The sequence below is a fragment of the Sitophilus oryzae genome, unplaced genomic scaffold (assembly GCF_002938485.1).
Source record: "Sitophilus oryzae breed Bouriz unplaced genomic scaffold, Soryzae_2.0 scaffold_1442_pilon_pilon, whole genome shotgun sequence".
In the NCBI taxonomy this organism is placed as follows: domain Eukaryota; kingdom Metazoa; phylum Arthropoda; class Insecta; order Coleoptera; family Curculionidae; genus Sitophilus; species Sitophilus oryzae.
In genome coordinates, this window is record NW_022146107.1 from 4,790,431 (window position 1) to 4,805,640 (window position 15,210).

The following is a 15,210-nucleotide window of genomic DNA, read 5'->3' on the forward strand; positions in this document are numbered from 1 at the left end:
AAAATTTATTCACGGTTAAAGTTAATCACTCGGTAAATTCCAAAATTTTTCAATTTTTTTGACAAAATTATGATTATTTTAAAAAAATTTAATCTATTACTATAAAAATATACAATTCTGATGATGTTAAGGTTGGGAATTAAGAAATCTTCAAGTCTAATGAAGTTTAAACCATTTAAGCTGATTTATTCTAATAAACATTCTTTAGTTGGATTTTGATTTTTTTTATGTTGGCCAGAATGTTTGCAAAAATAAATTCAAATCGTCAACTCAATAGGAAAAAAAACGTTAGGAAAATAACAGAAATTTACCGAACTTACTTAAAATTAGTTAATACTATACTATAATTAGTTAAGTACTGTAAAAGAATACAAGCTCAAAAATAATAAGTATTAGAATTAACTACCTGTCATGCATTCAATTGTTTTCCATGATTCAAAATTGTTTATCATGGTATCATGAAAATTGCTTTTTTTTCAAATAATAGATTAAATTTTTGAAAAATAATCATGATTTTGTCAGAAAAGTTGGAAAATTTAGGAATTTACCGGGTGGTTAAGTTTAACCGTGAATAACTTTTGAAGGAGTAGGTTTATGGAAAAATTGGTAAGAGAACTTTTTTGTAGAGCGTTCAATTCTGTACAAGAATGTTTAATTATTATGATTGTGAGAGAACAAGATCAAGAGAAAAAAAAATATTTGCAAAAAGGGGCAAATTCCCACGTAACTTAAATGGGAAATGAATCGTCTGTAGGTCAAGTTTTATTGTGAATATTAATTTACTGTGAATATTAAGGGTTTACAATGGTCTGTTATTATTTTTCATACAATACACTAAAAATTTAGAGGGCGTCGTGAGAGAAAAGATCAACTTTGTAAATAACCTTTTAAATAACGACACCCTATAGTGTGTATATATTTTTAATTCTAATATTTTTGTAGCTTGGATCGGATAAATCATAATATATAGAAATTTGTCTATTTTTACAGCCTCAGTTAGTTGCTCTGTTAACTCCATTTCTAAATTGCAACAAAAAGAAACATACAAAATAATGGAAAATCCCTATCTGTTGACACATACTAAAAGAAAATTTTGACATTGATAGATGTCCGTCAGTAAAATTATAACGCCAAATCAAATGACAATGACAATTACTAAAATGAATATGCAGAAACGAAATGCCGTCACCAATCTCTTTCATCTGGTTTGCAAGCTATTGAAAGCTTTTAGCTATGATTTTAGCAGTTTACATTAATTTATTTTACTCTAGCAGTTAAGAATTTAATCATTTCAGCAAATTCACTTGATTTCAATATGGCTAAGAAAAACTGTAGTAAGTATTAATCAAGATCATAATTTAAACCTTTTTTATGGACTTTTATCTTTATATGGCTTTGAACAAACACAAAAATATCACAGATATCATGTTTTAATTGTACCCACCACCTATCGCATACAATTTACCTATTCGTATTCTGCGTAGAGCAAAATAAGGGTCATTTCAAATTAATAATTGGGACAAGAATATCAGGTAAAGTAATTTTATTACTTTTACTTTCTTACAAACCGAAATTATAAACCAATAAACCATTTTGATATATCTATTTTGATTTGTTATCTGTAGAACTATATACATAGTAAGGACGAATTTCCGAATAATTTCTTATTAATTAAACCCAATATTTAAGCAAGTATAGGTGTTATCAAATAAAAAACACATTTAACAATAAACGTAGACGTTAATACCGAGTCATAATTAGGCGAATGCCAGAGCTAATAAAAGATAATTATTTTTTTACCTTGATTAGTTTAAAGTGTTCAATTAAACCAAATAACTTAGATAATGTGTAGAAAAAACAATACCTAGGTACTCTTTGAATAAACAGAATTATATTTTTACTTAGTCTGATCCTAAATTACGTAAATTCAGCGAGAAAAGAATAAATATACCTCGCAATATATTTTTATAATCATTTAAATTTTCAAATAAGCGCGTTTAAATGAGCGAAAGATGTCCTGCGCTAAATGGTATGCGCGGTCGATGACCTTAATTCGTCATTGAACAACTTAAAAATCTCCGAGATCGGCGACATAATTTTTAAAAACCTCTTTCGTTATAAATAACGCGTATTTTGTCGCTAATTTATCGTGGAAGACTGCCTAGGCAGCTCAAGTTCTTTCGCCTTTTATAACAGGTATTTTATTTGTTTAGTTTTTCAGTTAATTTAACCTAAAAATTGTGTTACCTTTTGTACAATTTTTTTTTGTGTTTATATAAGTGGTGATTTATTATGTTATTCACTTGAAATTTGAGGAGTAAAAGTGTTATTTAAATTATTGTATGATACATAATAGTTATTTAGGTGTTTACTTGATTTTGATACCTAGACATCATTATATTAGAGATAAACTCTTGAGATTGTTGTCTCTGCCTAAATCTTTTAATAGGGTTCTTATTACTATCAAACTCTATCATTAGTTTAGTTCTTTTTAAACAATAACATCAACATTTCCATCAAAAATTTTTTTGAATTAGAACAAATTATTTTCTGTTTCAGACAATAGGTGCCCTACAATGTCGAATACCTTGCAGTCAGTGATAGCTCAGACGTTGCCCTTTGAGGATCAGAAACCAGGAACCAGCGGGTTGCGTAAAAAAGTTCGAGTTTTTATGCAAAAGAATTATACAGAAAATTTTATCCAGTGTATTTTTGATGCTTTGGGTGACAAACTTAAGGGTTCTACCCTGGTTGTCGGTGGAGATGGAAGATATTTTTCTAAACCGGCTATAAATACCATTATTAGGATTGCTTCGGCTAATGAGGTGAGTGAAAATTCAGTTGGATTTAGTTTATTAGAGAATTTGCAAATATTTTTTATCATTTATAGTTAAATTACAGTTGAAAAAATAGTTGTGTTGAACCTTAGATAATGTAGACAGTAGACAGTGTCTGTGTCATATTTGTTTAGATATTTAAGTTCAAATCCTTTATTGACCTTTTGATCTCAGTCCTATATATAAATGATAAATGAGATTCCAACATGTAAAGACTTGGAAATAATAATTATTAAAGTTGAATATTAAGAATTCTATAATTAATTAATGTAATGATTTATAAAATTATGAGTACTCAAAATAAACAAACTCAAATACTAGAAAAACGCAATGGAAACATTTTTGGTCATGTTTAAAATGTTATATTTTAATTTTTTTTAGCAAACTGTATATAAATTCATATATCAACTTTAATTTGTGTACTCAGTTTATTATAAACTTTAGTATTTGACTTATTATACAGGGTTAATTGAAGACTTGTTTTTTACCCTATATTTAAAACATCCTGTGCAATAATTTTGTTAGCAAATTTTCCTAAAACGTTCTTTTTCGGTCAGGACCATGTCTCATGAATATTTTGTTTTTTGACTCATGTCAACACATGCCTTGGTTAATTTTTAAGAGGAAAATGAACTTGCCACAAACATTTTGCAATTTGTTCAATTATATGGTTACTTCTTAATGTTATTCTTCATAATGACGAGGTGGCTTTGGTGATTATTGTTGTGTCACCAAAGCTACCTGGTGATATTAAAAAATAACATCATCAAGTAATGATAGTAGAAAAAATTTGCAAATTTTTGGTGACAAGTTCATTTCTCTAAAAGTATAGTATAGTCTTAAAAATATTATTAATCCTATTTTGATTGATATATCTTTGTATAGAACGTTTATCTATAATCTGTCTGAAACGAGAGAAGATACCTACATATGACCCATATGACAGTGATATTTTTTGTTGTCTGTCATTTTAATTTAAATCACGGATAAATTGTATTTTCTGTCATTCTTTTGGATGTTGTCTGTCAAAATCTTCCACAAACCTTTTGGTCAGACTTTACAAGCTATTCTTATGAATCAATTTATGTTACAGGTCAGCAAATTGATTATTGGTCAGCTAGGAATACTTTCTACGCCCGCTGTATCTGCCTTAATTCGTGAACATAAAGTTTTAGGTAAAAAAAAACACTTTTTAAAGTTTTTTTAAAATTTTAATTGAATATTTTATTTTTTTTTAGGTGGAATTGTTCTGACAGCTTCTCATAATCCTGGCGGTATCAGGAACGATTTCGGTATTAAATACAACATAGAAAATGGCGGACCTGCCCCTGATAATATAACCAACTCCATCTATGAACTTTCTACGAAAATAACACAATACAAAACAACTCCTACCTTAGAAACTGATAGACTTATAGATATTTTGGGAACTAGCAAATTTAATGTAAGTATATTTGCAAGTTTAACCTGTATTATTCAGTTCCTTTCCAAGACTGCAGTTCGGATTGCGCATAAACAAAGTTGTAAAATACTTTACTTTTGGCACGTAAAACGCGCACCTTAAAATTTTGATGTACTTTAAAGTTTGATATATTGTGTTCTAGTTGACCGATTTTGATGATCTTTTAAACAATTTGTAGCTAAATTATTTGACTTTTTAGTATCTCTTTCTAAATTAAAAATTATAGTTCCAATCTGTTAATGATATGAGGGAATTAAATGGTGTTATTTTGGTGAAAGTTTGGAACACCCTGTGGAATATGTTAAAAAAGCAACGAATTTAAAAATAATTTTTTCATCTAGGTGCATCTTTTCTGGATAGTTTAATTTTTGGTTCATCTCAATAGCTTTATTTTTATTGGAGATATTGGTTTTTGAAGAAGACACTAACATTTTTTCGTAGTTTTTATTAATTTTTTTGCTAAAAAAAATTTAATTGCTAAAAAATCATCAAAATCGGCCCACTAGAATAAAATATATAAAACTTTAAAATACATCAAAATTTTAAGGTGCCTGTGAGTGTATCAAAACATCTTTTGTGTTATAGGTAGATGGTAGACAATTTACAGTAGAGATTATTGATTCCACTACTAATTACGTAAACCTAATGAAACAAATATTCGATTTTAATAAGCTGAGAGCTCTAATTAGGGGAACAGACCAGAGACCCGCATTTAACGTCTTATTGGACTCTATGAATGGAGGTTAGTCAATGTTTATTTTTCGTAAATGCATAAATTTTGTTTATTAAAAGTTTTTGAAGTGAAACTTCTTACGCGCGATGGGAGTAAAAATTCAACCAACCTTGATGTGTACCAATGCACAGTGGTTCCCAGATAGGTCATTACTTAGAAATATTAATTTCAAAATGTTTGCATGAAACTGTTGCTAATACTTTTCTTATATTCCCCTGTAAACGATACATAATAAATAAGAAAATCAAGTAAACCTAGTGTAGCGCTTTTTTTATTAGAAATGTCACATTTTTGCTACTGGTATCAAGCTGACAAACAGTTTTCAGATAACGCCAATTAATTACTTATTTTATTAAAATTGATAAAAGCTTTTGCCTTTTCTGTAATGGACGTTCGAAAAGAAGGTAAAGAGAACTGTTTTTTTCTTTTTTGCACTTAATTAAACCTAAGTAATATTAGTTTATGGCAATTTATTTGAAGGCAACAAAAATAGTATTTTTACAATTTTGCTTGTCACTCTTTAAGACTTTTAACTACCTTCCCTTTCAAATCCTCTTAAACGGCATGATAATACTTGTTGCTTAAAGTATATTGCATATAAATTAATTGCCACTTGCTGCCGCGAATTGCCGCTGGATCTTATACTGGGTGGTGAAAGATTGACTTTTTGTCTTAAAATAAAAGTAACGTATTTTTTCCTCTTCGTGTCAACTTATTTCGTGGACACACTGTATATCAATTGACAATAAAATTGTATTTATAAAATGAAACAACTGTCTCTTTTATTTTTTCAACATTTAAAATAAATTTGACCTCTTCAATATGAAAAAACATGTACATAATATGTGCAAACATAATATGTATAACTTGGTTCTGCCACAATTTCCATCTAGATTTACTACCTTTATACGACTATCAGTAGTAGACTAAATAATAAATAACGTAAAATAAGCTCCGTAAAGACTGACAAATTCACAAAATTTCAAATCAAATTCAAATGTGTCAAATGAATCGTCAAACAGAACTGTCAAGGATCCCCACCCTAGAATCCTTTTTCCGCCCACCATGCATGAATACATGGATAGCATTATGCTCCCTCCTCGTCTTCTTATTCAAAGGAGAATTCGAATAATGAATTGAATAATGACAAGACAAGTGACATCTGTCTAAAAAAGACAGCGATTTAGAGTGATAATTTGGTTATGTAAAATTTAGAGTGACAATTTTGATTATGTAAAAGAAATACACATTCTAATAAAAGTTTAAAAAAACATTATAAAGTTATAAAGCTAAACTTATTTAAAAAAAACTTTTTTTTAAACCTCTAAAACTCTATTTTTTTGAAGTTTATAAAAAGCGTTCATAAAAAAATATACAGGGTGTTTCAAAACAAATGCGAAAAACTTCAGGGGTGATTCCTTGTTCAAAATAAAGGGTAGTTTGCTTTATAAACGTTAGGTCAAGTCAACCATTAGGGAGATATCGCGGTACAAAGATGGCGGAAAAATAATGTTTTTATTCTTTATCTTGAAAACGAAAAACGATAGACTAATGAAATTTTATGGAAGCATTACCGTTATGAAAACATACTTTCTCACTTTTTTTAAAATGAGTGGAAGGTGTTGAAATAAACTACCCCTATCATTCTTGTTAACGAAATTAAAAAAAAAGCTTATCAAACACATGCAAAAAAATTAATTTGGATAGTTTAGTTTGTTTAGAAACTTTTTTATCTCTTGTGTTTTTTGATAAAACTCACCGATTTGAAATTAAAAATAAAATGTAAAGCATTACATATCAGGACAAAAACATTTTTAGATAAAGAATCTAGTGGGCTGCTCTAATTTTTTAGGAAAAATCTAGTCGGCCGCTGTCACTTTTTAGGATGTTTCTAATATTATTTTATTGACATTACTCTACTGCAATACGTTATTATCTAGATTCTTATTATTATCGTTATTATCACTAGATTCTTTATCTAAAAATGTTTTTGATCCTGACATGTAATGCTTTGCATGTTATTTTTTAATTTCAAATCGGCGAGTTTTATCAAAGAAACACAAAAGTTTCTAAATAAACCAAGCTATCCAAATCAATTTTTTTGCATGTGTTTGATAAGATTTTTCTTTAAATTTCGTTAACAAGAATGATAAGGGTAGTTTATTTCAACCCCTTCCACTCATTTTAAAAAAGTGAAAAAATTACCAGAAAGTGTGTTTTCGTAACAGTAATGCTCCCATAAAATTTCATTAGACTATCTCTTTTCGTTTTCAAGATAAAAAATAAAAACATTATTTTTCCGCCATCTTTGTACCGCGATATCTCCCTAATGGTTGACTTTTGACCCAACGTTTATGAAGCAAACTACCCTTTATTTTGAACAAAGAATCGCCCCCTGAAGTTGTTCGCATTTGTTTTGAAACACCCTGTATATCCTTTAAATCCTTCAATTTAATAGCTGTTAGTAAAAAGTTTCACTTCACTTATGAATGCACCGCATATACATTTCCGGTTTTAACGGAAGTCTACGTTTCTTAAAAGTAATATTAAATTATTACACAATTTTTTGTTTACAGTTACTGGTGTATATGTGCGTAACATTTTCGTCGAGGAACTTGGGGCTTCCCCTGATAACAACGTTAGGCGCGTAGTACCTCTGGATAACTTCGGTGAAATACATCCAGATCCTAACTTAACCTACGCGAAAGACTTGGTAGATAAACTGAAAGAAGATTCCAATTATGATTTTGGAGCAGCGTTCGATGGAGACGGCGTAAGTATCACGGGATGTTTCTCTTGAATTTGGGACACCTCGTACAGCGCTTTTAGAGAATAAAATGTACTGTACAGGGTGTCCCATTTTGTATAGGCTACTTTTTTAAATAATGCATTTTTTACCTTGTTTATGACAATAAAATAAATATACCGGGTGCGTCTCGAAAGTAGAAACAAAAGCGAGATTTGGTATGTTAGTATACAACATAAATTAGGATTGATTGACGAATTCAATTGTTTTTGGTCGCTTCCTGTTTCACCGGAAATGACTACAACTTTTGATTTTTAAATATCATCCTCAGTATTTTTTTACTTTATTCGATAGAAATTGACACTCTGAATAGAGTGACATATTGTATGTCAACTTTCGACATTTTCGAATAAAAACAAATCGTATTTTAATTTTTTTTTAATTCTGTAAATTTCAATCTAGAGTGCCATGGCTGTGCTAAAAACACTAATTTTTAATCAAGGAGCCTTGGAAAAATAGTTTTGATCGTCGAATGTTTTCCGTTTCTTGTCATGGCCAGTTAAAAGATGCCCAAATCGTATTTTTAATCATATCTCAATTTTCTCAAATGGAACGAGGGTGGGTCGTGAGGATATTAGGGAAAAGTAATTTTTTTACGAATAATTTGATACCACACACTTGGTATTTCGAGTCAAGTTGTCGTTATGCGCCGCATATAACAAGACTAATAAAATAAAAATATAATATACAGGGTATCCTATTTAAAAAAAAGTTTGGGTTATATTTAAAGAATAACAGCTCCCAGCAAAAATATAGTTACGCTACTTCAAATTCTTCCTGTATTTCAGGATCTTAAAGAGAACTAAGACAAATCTGTGTGTAGCATCTTTTTGTTCACAAAAAGTGGCACATTAGTGGGAAAACCCCATTTTGAATCTCTACTCATATACGAGAAAAACCCTGTAAAACACAAAAATGGGACACCCTGTACATATAAATTAGAAATAACGTTAATTAAGTAGGATGAAATTTTTTAATTTTTTTTTAGGATCGTAACATGATATTGGGTAAAAATGCATTTTTCGTTACTCCTAGCGATTCATTGGCTGTTTTGGCGAATAACCTGGAATGTATACCCTATTTCAAGAAAAATGGCGTCAATGGATTTGCCAGATCCATGCCGACAGCCGCAGCAGTAGACAGGTTATTACGCATTGTCATATATATACTTATAAAATATTAGAATTCTTTTATACAGGGTGGCGCACCTCATTCGCCTCGGTTGATTATACGAAAACGGAAAGATGTAGAAACAAAATATTTTATGGGTATATGTGGGGAGACAATGTGCACAATTTAAAATTATTTTGAAATATACAGGGTTTTTCAGAACTCAGATCCATACCAAAGTTATATTTTTTCTTATGGAACACCCTGTATTTTATTTCATTTTTGGATTCTTGGGCTCAAAAAAAAGTATTTATTATAAGGGTTAAATATGTTTAAAATCTTTGGTTTTTGAGATATTTAAAGATATTTAAATTTGCATGCTACAATAGAATAGACTATTAACACCCTGTACATTACTTTTCAGAACCGAGGCGAATGAGGTGCGCCACCCTGTATAAGCGATACCAAATAAACGTCACCGATGGCGCGATTTTTAAATTCATTGTTGCCAGCCTTGGACATATTCGGCGCCGGGCTGACTAATTTGAATTTAATTTTCCCACTGGTGATTCAGGTGGTAGTTCTGCTGTAAAAAATGTCAAGTTGCCACATTTATCTATTTTATTTCCTGACATTTTGATTTGTTTTGACCAAAGACATTATAAAGATAGACCGAACATCTCATTCATAAATACTCGTTGGAAGTGTATCAAACATTCCAATGTGTCAAACAAGGACAGAAGAGACAGAGAAGTCTAAAATTCCCGACCCCGGCAACTAGGCGCATTTGGATTGTTCTAATGGCCAGTGACGTATCGTTTTTTGGAAGGAATTTAATTAGCAAAGTAAAAGTAAAGTAATTAGTAAAATTTTTCTTTCAAGTTTTTTTCAGAATATGGAGGCAATGGTAAAGCACATTTTAGACATTTTTGTAAACATAGGTGGCCGGAACATATTTTCAAACTAAAGTTGTAGATTTGCCATTACATTTCCATTCCAGAAATACCTAGGGTTGCCACCTGCCCTTTTTTGGAATAACTTGTCCTTTTGACTTTTTTTGACTTAAAAAGTCATTTTTATTTACGTATTTTACAGTTGAGGGTTGGAACCTTTGGTGTTAAACAGCAAAATAAAAACACTAAATCACCACAATACACCAAAACACTTTTACTTTTACACTGGACGCGCGTTTCGCTAACCATGTTAGCATCATCAGCAGATGTTTATAAACTGGCTAGAGTAACTAAACTGAGTTTATAATCATCTGCTGATGATGCTAACATGGTTAGCGAAACGCGCGTCCAGTGTAAAAGTAAAAGTGTTTTGGTGTATTGTGGTGATTTAGTGTTTTTATTTTGTTTATTTTACGTATTTTCCTTCAGGAAATTACCTACAGCAAACAGAAATATTCTTTTCGTCCAAATTTAATTAGAGATGTTATAAAACTTATAAATAAATTTTTCTTGTTTAGAATAGGTAACATTATTTAGAACTTCCCGTTTAATCTCAAATGATAGTTTAGGTTTTAGTTTTACCTTTTTTGATCTTAAAAAGAACTTTTCAAAATTAGTAATTAGTAACTATTTAGTTAGTTAGCAATCGATAGCTTCCTGTGAAGTACTGTGTAATAGTTGTTTAATCTTGTATTATTAATAACTTTCTATACCTAAAATCAATATTTAATGAGAAAATTGTGTTTTTTTGAAAATATAAGACAAGATTTGACTTTCGGTCTTCTTCTTGTATTGTGATGGCTCTGATATGAGGCAATTACCTTTTAGTCTCTCAATAGAAGGCATTTATCATTAAAAGTATCAAATCTGTGTGCTACAGTATGGGATTTCTGTCGCATAATAATGAATATTACGTTTATTTACAAACCCATTACTTTTAAAGGTAGCTTCATCAGACAATCAAATTTTAGTTAAATGTCTCAATCTTCATGAACTGTATTAAGAAAGAAAAATATTTTGAAAATGTGCATTACAATGGCCCCCATCTTATGTAAAAAATTGAAATTAAAATCACAAACCAAAAACGTAATAGGTAAAAAGCTTTTTTGGAGGCCTGGGTCACTCTGTATGTAGGTATGTATAAAACTAGTAGCCTAAAATTACAGTTCGTCCCATTCTAAAAAAGAGGCAAACACACCGTACAAATAACTCTAGGAAGAGGTATTTGTACGGTGGTAAAAAATTGTCTAAACAAGGCCGAAGGGGCAGATATAATAAAGCAGTAAAATGTAAAAAGGTGGGGTAAACACCTTTGTTTATTTGTTGAGCAAAATTCCTTTAGAATATCGTATATAATGACCAAAATATGACACAATTTTAAGAAAAAAAATGTCACTTTCTGGCTTATAATAAAGTTTCAAATGCAACGTTTATATTCAAATTTGTTATGATCTACAACAGTTAGGGAGTAATTGAGATGAATTATAATTCAATTACCGGCTACTACGTTCTTGTTTTAATAGATCAAAATTCAACAAATATAATTAGAAATTATTTTAATTGCAAGGGACTCCCCTGTGGGACGCCTATGTACAATTACGGCGGAAATTTGTACCTACCTGTGAAAAGACAAATTCGGTTAATTTGAGCTTATTTTTCCACACACTTGACACTGTCGTACTATATTGAAATTTCGCAGATTCAAAAGTATGTTAAACAAAAACAAAAACTACTGAAAAACACTGAAAAGTTCACTTGGGACTTGATTCCGACTTCAAACACACTGTAAGCTAAACGTAGTACGCTATAACGGACCAAAGGCCGTCGCGAGGGGAGGTGGGACGGACGGCTCATTTTCATTCTGGAAGACTAGCAGCGACGTTGCCAATAGTTCTAGACGTTTCAGCACATTAAACAGTAAACATGTCCTTTAATAGTAACGCATATATCCTCTGGTTAATAACATATTATTACGCATGTTTCTTTAAAAATAAACTATTAATTTAATTAAGAAATTGAGATTTATTGATATCCGGTGAAGGTTTTAAAGTCACCTTTTCTGCAAATCAAACTAAGTAGATAGGCGCAAATTTGAGATGTGGCAATGTCGCCTTCTCTATCTCAGTTGGTTTTTACAGTACGTAGTCAACCTCCGATTGTTTGATCAGGTTAAAATGCACAATGTGATATCTGTTCTTCCTAAATCTATGGTTTTGACACTTTAGAACAAAGGTTTTGGTTTGAATGAATTGTGTGGTGATCCTTTAAGCTTAAAAAATTTTACTAGCAGAACTTGCAGTTGAACATTGTTCTTTTTAGAACCTCTTATAGTGCGTAGTGTTCAAAATAGCTTAATAGCCGTTGCAAAAAACTCATCACATGCTTATTAGAATATTTTGAACGGAAAAGCGGTAGTAATGGCGCTTTATGTCTCTTAAGTGCTGTTAAGGAGGTGAATTTTGTTGATGTAAATAACTGTTTATATATTTATAATTAATTCATTTTTGTTTCCTAAAATATTTTAATTAAAAGAAAATATGTAAAAATGGGCGACGCTGTGCCGGTCAAGCTTAATCACGTGACAAAAAGTTTATTTGGTATTTATATGGGTATTATTAATGAAACAAGCAATAATTATTGATTTTTATTATGTCTAGGGTTGCTGCAAAATTAGGAAAAGAGATATTTGAGGTTCCCACTGGATGGAAATATTTTGGAAACCTTATGGACGCTGGTCGTCTATCGCTTTGCGGCGAAGAAAGTTTTGGGTAAAACTAATCCAAAATATTAATATTCAATAAAATGTATGTTGTATTTATGTTTTAACAGTACGGGATCCGATCATATCCGTGAAAAAGACGGTATCTGGGCAGTTTTAGCATGGCTGTCAGTTATTGAACATAAACAAATGGGCGTCGAAGAGATTTTGAAGGAACACTGGACCCTTTATGGACGAAATTACTTTACCAGGTAAGTTTGTTTTACTGAAAATAACATTTTACATTCAACATCTTTGATCGAAATATAATCTATAGTAGACACTGTGCTTATTGTATTATATTCTGCAAAATATCTTATGTATATCTCTTCTGTAAATCCCCTCTCTCTCTCTCTCTCTCTCTCTCTCTCTCTCTCTCTCGCCAGGTATCTACCAGGTACCTTGTGAATGCGGTGAGTCGTATATTGGAGAGATTAAACGTCCTCTAAATGTACCACTTAGCGAGCACAAAAAACATGTACAAAAAGGTGAAACAATGAAGTCAAGTATTGCGGACCATGTTTGGTCAAAATAGCACAATATAAAGTGGTCGGAAGCTCGGGTTGTCCATAGGGAACCTCATTGGAAAAAGCGTAAATATGAAGAAGCCGTTTTCTTTAGCAATCCTAGTACCGAAATATCTATTTATATTTGGCAACCACTGATAAAACGCACCAATGCCGGCATTCTAAGTGAACAACTTCACGGTTGTCTGCACTCAACTTTTTCACGGGTAAATGCCTTGTTGCAGTATAAAAACTCAGTATTTTTAGGAATTAGTTTAGTTTACACTTGATAACGGTTAGTGATCCTTCTGACCGAAACAGAATCAAAATAAATAAAGACAATGAAAGTCCGAAATTCTTTTAGTTTCAAGTAAATTGTAACACAGGGATATATTTTCCAGGTATGATTATGAGGAATGTGAAACCGAAGGAGCCAATAAAATGATCAATCGTCTGGAAGGATTCATTGCAGATGGCGGCCTTGTTGGAAAAGCCTATACTGCTTTAGGAAAAACGTACAAAGTTGCCAAAGCGGATAATTTCTCTTATGTCGACCCAATTGATAATTCTGTAGCTAAAAATCAGGTAATGTTTATAACTTTAAATAAAAATATTAAGGAAGGAGTATAATGCTACCCATGCTTTTTTTTCTATCTATGGCCACTTGCCTATTACGGCATTCAGTCATGTATGGTAGACGGAGGTTAGGTTAGGTTGGATCCTAGGGTAGGGATCCTTGACAGTTCTGTTTGAAGATTCATTTGACACATTTGAATTTGATTTGAAATTTTGTGGATTTGTCAAGTCTCTATCAAGCTTATTTTATGTTATTATTTATTGTACTACTGATAGTTGTCTAGAGATAGTAAATCTAGAAGGATGGCAGAACTTAAATTAACAGTGACTCTATTGCGATTTATCGAAAAATACTATAAAATAGTTGCTTGTGTAGCGTGCGGTAGGTCTCGGTCAAAAATCGAGGGAAATAATGAAATAACTTTTCATCAGTTCCCAGTTAGTAACTGTATCATATACATATGTGTAGTAAACCAATTATTTATGAAATTCACTTAAAATTAACTAACCATATATTTTTTCTTGTATTTCTGCTTTTATTTACTACTTGTCAAAGAATTTAGTTTGACTTACCTGCTTCAGTAGCGTATCGGATGTTTGTGTTAACGAATAATTATTATAATCTATCTATTTTTATTAGAATTTTATATTTTGGTTAACATTTTTAATAACACCAACATTTATTGAAACATAACATAAAACAACAAATTATTGAGTCTACCCTACATCATATTTTTACACGTTTTGAATGAAATTAGAACGGCACTGATAAACCGGAATTTAAGTCGGCCATTTTAGGACCCCGTCGCGTTTGATTTAAGATTTTTGATATGCTCCTTCCTTAATTTTTTTATTTAAAGGGACCCAAAGTCGAGCGTTGCCAGTAGTAGGGTATTATACTGTATGTTGTTTTTAGGGTATTCGCATACTCTTTGAAGATGGCTCCAGATTGATTTACAGACTCTCAGGAACAGGTAGCAGTGGCGCCACTATTAGAGTTTATATTGAATGCTACGAGAAAGAGGATGTTCTTACTGATGCACAGGTTATGTTGAAGCCGTTAGTTGAAATAGGTTTAGAAATTTCCCAACTTAAGGAGTTTACTGGCAGAAATCAACCCACAGTCATTACATAAAAAAAAACGTCGCAAATACTCCTCCAAAAATGTGCACCTTAGGTCTTTGCAATTTTTACATATGTATAGCAGTTAAAATGGATTTTAACAATATTCAGTTAACTTGAAAATCAATCAGATGTTCCTTTTTATAATGTTTCGCATTATCAACAGTTATTTTCCAAAGTTTTTATTATATTTAAGTGAATTGTTTTAATATATGTATGTCTATATTGTATTTGTTACGATTTGCCTTTACATTGTTTTATAAAAAAAAATATTTTTTTGTTAAGTGTAGTTTTTATACTTCCTCGTATTACGCAGGTTACGTTTAACAAACTTCGTATCGTTTTAT

General features: G+C 30.9%; 1 protein-coding gene across 3 annotated transcripts; it reads left to right on the forward strand.

The window, feature by feature from the left end:
* The first annotated feature begins 1,300 nt into the window (after positions 1–1,300).
* On the forward strand, positions 1,301–15,147 carry LOC115877106 (phosphoglucomutase). 3 transcript variants are annotated; one of them, XM_030893197.1, is made up of 11 exons: positions 1,301–1,334; positions 2,560–2,825; positions 3,931–4,012; positions 4,076–4,281; positions 4,885–5,041; positions 7,609–7,805; positions 8,827–8,981; positions 12,559–12,669; positions 12,731–12,871; positions 13,567–13,750; positions 14,658–15,147. In XM_030893197.1, exons 1-11 carry the CDS (start codon positions 1,316–1,318, stop codon positions 14,874–14,876), a joined length of 1,737 nt encoding a protein of 578 aa, XP_030749057.1. In that variant the 5' UTR covers positions 1,301–1,315; the 3' UTR covers positions 14,877–15,147. The 3 variants fall into 3 exon arrangements, with proteins under 3 accessions (XP_030749057.1, XP_030749058.1, XP_030749056.1); XM_030893198.1 differs by lacking the exon at positions 1,301–1,334 and adding an exon at positions 1,851–2,196; XM_030893196.1 differs by lacking the exon at positions 1,301–1,334 and adding an exon at positions 2,328–2,364.
* Positions 15,148–15,210: the final 63 nt, after the last annotated feature.

Excerpts from the sequence above, each read along its gene's own strand:
- LOC115877106 (XM_030893196.1), top strand. The coding sequence starts at position 2,343 with ATGATACATAATAGTTATTTAG. Across the intron at positions 2,826-3,930 it reads GGATTGCTTCGGCTAATGAG|GTCAGCAAATTGATTATTGG; the intron begins GTGAGTGAAAAT and ends TTTATGTTACAG. Across the intron at positions 4,282-4,884 it reads TGGGAACTAGCAAATTTAAT|GTAGATGGTAGACAATTTAC; the intron begins GTAAGTATATTT and ends TTTGTGTTATAG.